At 38.6% G+C, this 11,352-nt stretch overlaps 1 protein-coding gene across 1 annotated transcript; it reads right to left on the bottom strand.

Moving 5' to 3' along the window:
- Positions 1-5,489: 5,489 nt before the first annotated feature.
- On the bottom strand, positions 5,490-8,105 carry LOC306704510 (GTPase IMAP family member 9-like). Its single transcript, XM_079170889.1, has 2 exons — positions 8,038-8,105; positions 5,490-6,643 (listed from the first exon to the last, which is right to left on the bottom strand). The coding sequence occupies exons 1-2, from the start codon at positions 8,051-8,053 to the stop codon at positions 5,616-5,618; spliced, it is 1,044 nt and encodes a 347-aa protein (XP_079027015.1). The 5' UTR covers positions 8,054-8,105; the 3' UTR covers positions 5,490-5,615.
- Between the last annotated feature and the right edge of the window lie 3,247 nt (positions 8,106-11,352).

Genomic DNA, 11,352 nt, shown 5'->3' with positions numbered 1-11,352 from the left:
ACAGTTCAATTCCATTCATGTCCACATACACTCAGTGGCGGGCTGTGGATTTTATACCTGGGCCTTCAGTGCTGTTCTCCACTTCTAATAACCTCATTATGACGTCACAGCTACGGGTTATTATTTGTTTCGTGTGCATATTCACATAACACTGCAACATTTGACAAATGAAATAAAATGTGCAGATGCATGAATACGAGCACATATTATACGCTGCGTCATTAACGGACAATAAAGTCCAAATCAATGTAACACAATGACAAACTCACAAGAGCAGTCGCATATATTCATATGACAACAAAGCAACAAATCAATCCAGCAGACCTGCAGCGGATCCACGCATTCCACCACACGAGCACGAGCCATTCAAATACTATTCATAAAAACGCCACGATTGACAAATGAACAGTAGAGGTAAACAAACGAAGTTCACTTACCAAATGCTGTCTATGCTGACAAAGAGTTTAATCCCAGTACATCAGTTCCAGTAAGAAGTCCAACCGGATCCGCCGCCGGTCGGTTGTCCGTGGTCCGCCGCTGTTCGGTCGTCGTCTTCAACCGACGTTCGGTTGTCTTCCTCTGCCGGTCGCTTGTCCGTCTTCCGCGGCCGGTCGGTGGTCCGTTTTCCGCTGCAGTTCGGTGGTCGCCTTCGACCGCGTTCGGTGGTCGTCTTCGGCCGTGGACCGGCGAAGGGCGGGCCGTGGTTGTGAGTTGTAGATCCACTCGAGCCTCTCCAAAAGTACCGACGCTCAGTTAAAATGAAACACATTCCCAGCCATAACATGTGCAACGCTTCTGCTGCATACAAATCCTTTTCCTGGCTGGTCAGGGCTGCTAGCTGTGGGGTCATTTCTTACTATGTCCAGTTTGTTCAGAAATGTCCTTCTTGAGAAAAGCATTCCCAGTAACTCCGCCACTAAATCCGTTTCTCCTCCTTCCGCCATTTCATATTAAAAAAACAAAGCTAGGTAAAATGTCTTTCAAATATTTCCACTTGAACTCTGTCTGCTACAAAGCTCTGCTAGCAATCATGTTTCGCGGGCACATAGTCACGTGCCCGCCCACTGACCAATCACAGCACACTCTGCACCTTGCTGGCAGAAAGGCATCTGGACTCTGAGCTGACGTAACTAGGCATGCAAACGGCCATGAATCCCAAACTAAAGATCTGATTGGTTGAATCAACAACATCGTCCCCATTCAACTTCAACTGCACATGGCAGCACTGGGTGAGTCTGCAGGCCTGGGGCCTCTCTTCTTACTAACACAGAGGTGAACTCTGATTGGATAAAAGCTCTACTTAAAACAAGCTGCACTGGAAGCAGAGCAACTGAGGAGCACAGTAGCTGTGCAATGAGAAAATGGGAAAAATATGTTTATAAATTATAATACATATAAGAAAAAATTAAATGTATTTAAGAAAAAATATTAAATTATAAAATAGCTATAACTTTGTGATTCTGTTTAGGCCAGAAGAGAAGGCTTTGCAGGCCCTGACGGCCCGCCACTGGTATATATATGTGTACACATCACGTTGAATCTGCGTGATTATCTACGTGACCTGATGCTCGGTCCTGAAGCTCCTGTTTGAGGTGTTCCTGGACCACTGTGACCTGAGAGTCCCATTAAAGTTTGTCTAAAAGTTATGACTTTGCTGCTTTGTTGATTATGTATACACAATTTATATACATCATTTTAAAGAAGGTTTTGGTCATTTTTAAATGTATAAAGGGTCCTGTGGTGTTAGAGAAACATAACCTGTTCCTTCAAAAAGGCTTTATGTATTTACACAGTTAAAACAGGTGATAAAGAAAACATAATTGATTTCAAACCTGATCCATTTACATCCTGACTATGAAAACGTAACCCTGTACTACAGGTAGTAAATAGTGACTGTAAGTAACAAGACATTTCTCAGTTTTACATGTAAACTTTATTATATGTTGACTGATGACAATATGAATTATACAATATTCTCTACAGAATTTTGAAAGATTATCAAACACATATCTGTGAGTTTGACAAACATTACACAGCATGAATATGGTAATAACCGAGGTTAGATGGGTTACTTTTAAAGTGTATTCCAATACAATTACAAATTACCTGTTAAAAAATGTAATCAGTAACCTGATCCAAGTATCACAATATACAAGCAATGTAAAATGATTATCTCTGTAATGTTATGGTTATTTCAATTCTAAAGATGGAAATAAAGAGAAAGGAAAAAATCACGCTGAAATCTCATGATTTTGTTCGTAAAGCAGGAAAAGATAAATAACAGTACAGTGCAAGTCCTGCCTTCCAGCTGGAAAAAGTTGTTATCATTCAAGTTCTCAAATGATTTGGCCCACTAGTGTTGCTGGATGTTAACAGCAGCGGCAGTATCCATATATATTAAATCACGTATATTTGTAGCGCTGTACATACCCCCTTTGGTAACACTTTCTAATAACTACACACTATGAAGCATTAGTAAACACGTAATTCATCATTTAGAAAGCATTGTTCCAACATTAATAATTCATTAGTATGCAGTTCATAACAACAGTTATACATGTTTTATTCTTGATTAATAAGCTCGTCTATTATGTGTTTGTGTTTGTGTTGGTTAAAATGAATAATTAAATAAGTAAATATAAACTAATATGCAAAGCTCCTGGTTAGCTCAGTCTTATATTTACAAATGTTTTATATCCAGCCATGTTCTCCTGAAGAAGAACGTCTTTGTTTCTTTGTTACATGAATGAATGGCTGGGAGGTTTGTATTTAACAGTATATTGTTTGCGTCTTGTAATAAATATTGATATGGTCTTGATCACTTTGTGTTGTGTCTATTTGCCTTTTCTGTTTAAAAACTATGGGTTTTGAGGCTCTGCTGGCCTTTCAATGTCATTTATAAATGCTTTGTAAGGCATAAATAGTCCTCACTTTAGATGAGGTCACACAAAATACTTTACTAAGGACTAGTAACTACCTTAATAAATCATGAATTAATCATGAATTGCAGTATTAATACGCATTTATAAAGCATACACTACCGTTCAAAAGTTTGGGGTCACTTAGAAATGTCCTTATTCCTCAAAGAAAAGCACTGTTTCTTTCAATGAAGATAACATTAAATTAATCAGAAATACACTCTATACATTGTTAATGTGGTTAATGACTATTCTAGGTGGAAACATCTGGTTTTAATGAAATATCTACATAGGTGTATAGAGGCCCATTTCCAGCAACTATCACTCCAGTGTTCTAATCGCCTTAGAAGACTAATTGATGGTTAGAAAACCCTTGAAAACAGTTATGCTGGTGAGAGAAGCTATAAAACTGGCCTTCCTTTGAGCTAGTTGAGTATCTGGAGCATCACATTTGTGGGTTCGATTATACTCTCAACATGGCCAGAAAAAGAGAATTTTCATGTGAAACTCGCCAGTCTATTCTTGTTCTTAGAAATGAAGCTATTCCATGCGAGAAATTGCGAAGAAACTGAAAATTGACACGAAATTGTCTGGGTGACCCCAAACTTTTGAACGGTAGTGTATATTAACATACTCCATAACCATTAGTGCATATCTAAATCATTATATATATAAATGCATGAATAATGTCCATCTAAATAAGTTATTAATCATTTACTAACGCTTTATCAATGATCTTATTAATCATCTACAACTCCTTAATAATTGGTTTGTAAAATATATAATACTTAATTTACAAATGGGGAATCCATCATTTATAAAGTATGAAAACACAATAATGAAACACATAATAGACGAGCTTATTAATCAAGAATAAAACATTTATAACTGTTGTTTGAACTGCATACTAATGAATTATTAATGTAGGAACAATGCTTTATAAATGATGAATTAAGTGTTTACTCATACTTAAGTAATGCTTTATAGTGTGTAGTTATTATAAAGTGTTACCATCCGTTTTTTACATTAAAGCCTCTAATGAGGTTTTTCAAAAGAAGCTTTGAATGTCTGTCTATGATGTCATCACCCTGAAAAATTGGCAAGATATGTTAAATGCAAGATGTAATATATGCAAGATAAGACTTTTGACCTTTGAACTCTTGGTAGAACAGTTAATCATGACTTAGAAAAAGGTCTGGTCTTAATATCACATGTTTATTACAAGATCAGTTTAGCATATTGAGAAGATGTACAGCCTAGCTGCGTAACCGATACCCCCTCCCGTTGCTCTCGAAGCGCAGGGAGACGGCTTGTTCAATAACCTCTGACCTAGGTAACGAACGCACCCCCAAAATCTACACGCGAGACTGTCCCAGCCCGCTTAGGGAGACGAGATCCAGGATAAGTTAATACCACTAGCCAGCATCGTATCTCTTATTTCAGGCTAAAAACGTCGGCCTTCCCGACTGCCGGATATCAATGGATTTAGGTGTGTGTGTAACAGGTGTGTGAGGCCTGGATGTACTCCAGGGCGGACCCGCTCTAGAGGGCCACCGCTGGAGGAGGAACCCTGTGTGGTTGGGAACCTCGCTTGGTGATTAAGGGCAGCTTCAGGACCCTGGCCCTAACACCCTTCACCTAAATACCAATCTAATCCCTATTGTTTCCTAATACAGATCAGCTAATGTCTAAACATTATTAACCAGCAATGCAACATCACATAGGATACATAAGCAGAGCTTCAAAGTCAATCAGAGCCAATCCAGTTAGTAAATCAAAACATTAATGAATAACACAATCTTAACCTTAGCTTGTAGCAGCAATGTGATTCAAATCACAATGTCTAAAGAATTTACTTCTGTCAGCTAATCCCAGGGGAAGAGCACCGTTACCTTGAGGAAACTACGAGGGCCCCACCAGAGATGAGCAACACTGGACTTTGGTTGGAATGCACAAAATACAAACCAGTTTTACAATCACGTGATTACATTTTGATAAATGATAAAAAGTCAAACATTAAAGCACTTTTGTAATTGAACCGTCTCTAATCAATATGGGATTATATGTAGCGAGTATATTGAAATCTGAAAATGCATTCTTTGCTTGATAATAAACAATAGATCGTAAATCAAAAAATAACACCGCGAGATCGGACCTCTTGCTCGGTTGCCACAGGGGTCATGTCTCGTGCATGTCGGTTAGGTGTGAAACTATAATGCACCTCGAGGACTTCTTCAATTAAGAGTCAGTCAGGTGCTCAAACCACAGGATGCTGTCTTAATGCTTTTTGGTGTCTGGCCCCTCGCTCCTAAGGCAGAGAGGTGTTAGATAGCATCAAAGGTCACCTGCAGTATGCCGCGAAACTACAGTTGTTGCACGTCTTTGTTTAATCTACAATTTCCATAAATCAATTAAACAATTTGTTTATCAATTGTTTTAATAGAAAAATAGAGAGATAAGTTCTCAGGGTTTGGTGTGTCTCGGACATTCATGGTGGATACCTCAACTATATACTATATGACTAGCAATAGTCTCTAGCTCTACTTACATGATTAAAATTAGCTTCATTATCATTCATTGTGATAATTAAAAAAGGGAAATGTAGATTTTAGTTCTGTGGATGAAATCATTTTGTTTAATATATTCCTGTATGTGTTAGCTTCTAGAGGGTTACTCTGTAGTTAACTGCCTGAGAAATCAAAGTATTGTACAGTCGCCATCACTACTCTTCTCAGCTGCCTGTCTGGACTGTTGTTGATACATTGCCTGCAACCTTTCTCTTTCTTCTCTCAGTTCTCTGTCTTGCTGTTCCTTAATTTGACTCTGCATGTTTGCCATATCCCTTTCTTGCTGCTCCCTGTCTCTCTGTCTCTCTGCTTCTCTCTCTTTCCTCTCCCTCTCTCTGTCCTCACCCAACTTCTCCACCATCTTCTTCATTTCCGCCTCAAACTCTTTGCTCTTCCTCTCGCTCTCAGCCTTGAGTTGGTCGCTCTTTTTCTTCATCTCTTGGTCATATTTTTCCTGTATTTCCTTGGTCAGTTTCTCTTGCTCTTTCAGAATTTGCTCTTCTTTCTCTTTCAGGATGCGTTGTTTCTCCTCTTCGTTTTTCTTCTCTGCCTCTTGGAACATGTCGTTGGTGTAGTGGCTTCCTCCGTTCTTCTGGACTACATTTCTGATCTTCTGGAGCAGCTCAGTGACCTGAGAGTGATCCTTCAGCTTATTATTGAAGACATGGTACTGGCCATTACATCTGTCTACAAGTTCCTGCAGCTCCGAGCTACCCTCCAAGAAGTCCTCAATAGATGAGTCTTCAAGAAGGTCACCATGAGTAAAGAGCACCATGCTGTATTTGTCTGCAGTCTGGCCAAAGAGTTCTTGAATTCTCTGCACCGTCTGCTTTTCCTCATCAGTGTATCTTCCCAGCTTGATGACCACCAGGAACACCTGGGGTCCAGGAGCAGCATAAGAGATGCACTGGCGGAGATCTTCAGATGTTTTCTCCATTTTAAACCTGGTGTCAAAGAAGCCCGGGGTGTCGATAACAACAACCTGTTGCCTATCCACCTCAGCTTTGTCCTTGGAACATTTTTCAGTCAGAGAATTTCCACTGAACTTTGATTGAAAGCACTTTCGTCCCAGAATGGTGTTTCCAGTGGCACTCTTCCCAGTTCCAGTCTTTCCCACCACCACTATTCTCAGCTCCTCATCATTTTTTCTGCTGCTTCCTGTGTAGAAGAATGAGTGACACTGAATAAGACATCAGGTTGTACACACGTTGTACTCAATGCAACTTGTACAGATATAGGAGAAAAGAAGCATCCATTCTGCTGCTCTGACAGAGCCAATAAAGGAGTTTGTTGGAGTTTGTTCCAATTTACAACATTTGTTGCAGACTTTCATTTGAGACAAATAAATGTTCTCCTCTGGCTTTCTTTCCATCATCTAAAGTGGCGTCCATATACTGTTCAGTTCACCACTTACAGGAAAAGGCAGCAGGTCTTTTAAAGCAGTGGTTCTCAACTGGTCTGGCTGCGGGACCCACCATCACCCCTTAATGACAAGCCGCGACCCAAATCGAGGAAAATGTCCAACTTCTCAAATTTCCTTAATGAAAAGATCGTGCAGTTTGAACCTGAGCTGAAAATGTCCTCTGCAGTCGTAGTATGGGGAGCTCTCTTGTGCAGAGAAATTGTTCCTATAAGTCCCCGTCCCACACATGTTTCACCTAAACGAGTAAAACTGCTTTGTTTGTTATGTCTGTAGATCCGTTTGTAATGCAAAATGACCACTTGCCTAAATTCGAGCTGTGGTCTGTTGTTTGATGTCATCCGACATGTCTTCAATTCGTCTACTTATAGTGTCATTTGACAGAGGTATAGTTTTCAGTTTATCCCCTGCTGATATTAGCATTACAAGGTATTAATATTGTTAAGGAGTGTGAATAGACGGCATTCTATGGCACTGCATAAAAAATCCCCTTTTTTATAGGCAAAGGCTGAAAACCCACTGAAAACGGGTCCACGACCCACTTTTGGGTCGCAACCCACCAGTTGAAAATCACTGTTTTAAAGTCCCCCCTCTGTCAGATGAAAGTGGAACTGGAAGTTGAAAACCTGTCTGCCTATCCAGACTGACACATTTTTTTGAGGGTGTCCAAGATTTTAAAAAAAGAATAATTCTTGATAAAATAAAAATGTTAATAAGAAAACTGTTTTTCAGTCACTTCACTTAATAAATCAAAGAAAACTCAACTGAAACTCCCTTCAAAAGGCAATTCAACCTCCCTACCAAATAACCATATGGCAAAAACAGAACAAATGAACTCTTGACTGATTCTTACAACCTGCATTCATCTGACTCAACTATGGATAATCTTCTTTTTTTTTTTTATGTTCTAGTGATGAAGAAATTATGATTTTAAGTATTCCAGAATTTATATCAGGCTACATTCTTGGTACTAAAGTCAGAAAAACTAAATGTATTTACAGTTCTACCGTCTAATACAGTATTAGTTTAGGAGGTACAGAGGAACATTTCATAAAATTAGATTCAGCAGTGAGCACTACTATATCAACATACAATCATTTACTTTAAAACATCGATACAGTTTCCGACTTACCTAGGTTTGTGGCCATGTTTGGGTTAAAGAGTGCAGTAGATACTGCAGCTGATGTTCAGACAGTTCAGAGTGCGTCTGATGCAGCTCTGTTAGAACGGCCCTTTATGTACTAAACAACACCCACAAATAGAAAGAGAAACCAAAGGGTTTTATGGAGGTTTCGGTTATGGAAGGATTTTGTAATAGATGAGGTAAAGGTGAGAATATATGCTCAACACAATATAGTCTTTAATCATTTTGGAGTATACGGAGTCTAGTCTTAACAAAGAAAGCAAGAGACATTAGTTATTCTAGATGAATTAATCAAGATAGTGTTACTATTAGCTTCAACAATCTCACAAGCTGTGTCACATAACACATTCAGTTATTACCAGAGCTTGAGTTTAGTATACACTTTTAAGAGTACTTTCAAATGTTTAAACTTTGATCTCTTTCCAAAACACATCCATGAGCTCAGGTTGAAAATATTGAGGAAAAAAAAGACAATAATTTAACTCTGCATACAGTAATGACAGTGACTCCAGATAAATATGGAACTTGTGTGGAGAAAAGTTTTTCTTGATGAGCACACGCTGCCTTATTTGTCACAGCGTTTAATAACTTAACTTTCCTTTGCAAGTTCCCGCTGTTGTTTGACTTGTACTTTCTGTTTGAACTCAGCCTTTCAAAAAATGCTTAAAATGACAGTTTGTCCCCTTTTTATCTGACTTCTCTACCAGGTCCTGCTGTACTTTCAGGAAAGTCCCTGCATCACCACGTTGCCCATCCCTGAGCATTTGCATGAAATGGCAGCACTTCTTTGAAGCAGCACAAAGCTCCTCCTCCCCTTCAGTATTTACAGGAAAATGCAGCAGTTCTCTTGATAGTGCAGGGCTGCAAGACATTGGGAAGCAAGTTTATTTGAATATGACATACTATAAACAAAAACAATTCAAAGTGCCTTTCAAACTGTATTAACCACATTAACCAGAAAGTGCATCAATAGAAATGAAGAAATTACTGTTAAAATTTGAGAAAACAGAAAAAGAGAGACTTACAAGACAGTGAAACTTTAGGTTCTTTAGTGCTCGAGTACTTAAGGTTTCGTACTTTCAAGAGTTTCAGATTTTTCCAAAATCAAACCAGTGCATTAGACAAGATGAGGGTGCTTTTAAGAATAATAGTTCAGAAAGGAGGAGATACTTGTCAGCGCTGAAGGTAAAGATTAGCTGGTACCATTCCTGTATACGGCCCTACTCTGCACTGCACAGACTGTGAGCGAGACTCAACTTTGCGTCTGGCTTCAAACAAGTCAGAGATTCAAGTTTGCCTTTTCTATGAATTGTCGTTAATTTTTTGAATTGTGATTGTTATTAATATTTACAGGTCCATCAACAGTGTACGCGGAGAGTAACAGTGTTGTTATCGCCAGAGTAATCACAAAAGCGAAAAAAAACCATCAGCTATAACATTGTAACAGGGGGTGATCCAGGACCTAGTCAGACTGGTAAACTTTCATATTTCTTTGTTTAGCTCATTTACAACTCCATTTAGGTTTGAACCTTTTGAACACTTAATGGCATCATTTGAACTGAGCGTGTATTTTTTCTTCCTTCAGGAAATGCTGCTGGACAGGTTCCCCAAGCAGATTGCATTGCACATGGGCGCAGTGTGATTTGCATGGATAACATATCTGATGTTAAAGGCGATCCCGGTTTCTCAGTGAACACGTCCCGAGTTGGTGCAGGTAACATTTGACCAACTCATTACTATCGATCTGTTGCATATTTTTTCTTTCGGGGCATTTCAGAAAATCCTAACACTGCTTTCCTTTCAGGAAGAGCAGCTGGAACACTGCTTCACATTTGCGAAAAGTAAAATTTCTCAAAACCAAACGTCTCATTGCATGAAAACCTCATTCATTTAGGATTAATAAACGAACCCTCGTCTTTCACAGGGCCCCGCTGTGAAAAAGATCGTGGAGCACAAGGTGGAACTCATCAACTGCCTGATGGCAGATCACTCCTTCATTCTGCAGCATGCGCACGGCAAAGAAATCATCACAGAAAGACAATATTTGAATTTGAAAGATATCTCTCCACCAGAAACAAAGGTTACTAACCTGATTGATGAAGTGATTGTTAATGGACAAGACTCCTGCTCTCTTTTTCTTCAAGTTCTGAAAGAGCCTTTTGTTCTCAAGACCTACCCACAGCTCATTGAAATCACAAAACAATGTTGCTAAACAATATTGCAAGTGCAATGTGTTAGCTACAATGTAATTGATAAAGAGGCTGTATTTTTTTAAATGGTTGTGAAGATTTGTTTAGTGACAGGATTTATCTTGTCTGTGTGCTTGATTTTGTACTTCTGGTAATGATATCTAATGGAAATAAATCATATTGAGCAGAAATTCCAGGCTGAAGGCCTCACTTATTATCTATTATTTAACACAGTTTGTTTCGAGTAAAAAGGATGAAATGTAATGACCATTTGAGCTGAAATTATCATCCAACCTTTCAAAAGCTTTTACTTAACAAGCTTTTGAATTACGTCAAACTATGGCGACAGAATCATGTCAATAATACTTTAAACTAAGCATCTGAGAAACATTTTCATCCCCAACCACACACAAGCCAATTAGTTTGACATGACTTTTAGTCTCCATTTAAGGAATGATAAGGCATTCATTTTAATTAAGGGACCCTTTACTGACTCTAATATCTGCACCTGATGGCTCATCCTAAAGTGAGCTATCAATTCTGATGTTTTTTACAATGTATAAAGGCAAAGCTTGATTTTTGCAGACTTGTATCTCTTTGTATCACATGCAATTAAGATACAAAAGACACACATTGTATAGAGACAATAGTAAGCACATGTAAAGCACATGTTGCTATTTGGTCCTGTTTGTTCACTGGATATTTATAAAAAAGAACGACATAACAGACTAATGACATTTATCGGCAAGTTTGGCCATGAACAAGGGAACAGCTTTTTATTTTTTCATTTATTGGTTTATTTGATAAGGGACAGCGCACATTAATAAAAACATTGCTGTAAATGTGCCAGAGTTAACCAAGAGGCTATTTTTCATCTGTAGTCCCAAGAGGCAGATGTTAGAAAGTAAACCTAAAAACAGAATATAAGATTACATTTACACGGTTATGCAATACTGAGCCTTTACAATGCGTGCACAAACAAGACTGATCTGATGACTGCAGACAACGATGGGATTTAATGAACATCAGTGCAAAGGCTTACAGGTACACAGTAACAGAGCAAAATAATATTTAGGTAGCTTGTTGGACAGTCTGCTTTCAGATCTCCATTAAC

Source organism: Pholis gunnellus (assembly GCF_910591455.1).
Source record: "Pholis gunnellus genome assembly, chromosome: 12".
Lineage (NCBI taxonomy): Eukaryota > Metazoa > Chordata > Actinopteri > Perciformes > Pholidae > Pholis > Pholis gunnellus.
This window is presented reverse-complemented; position numbering and strand designations above follow the sequence as displayed.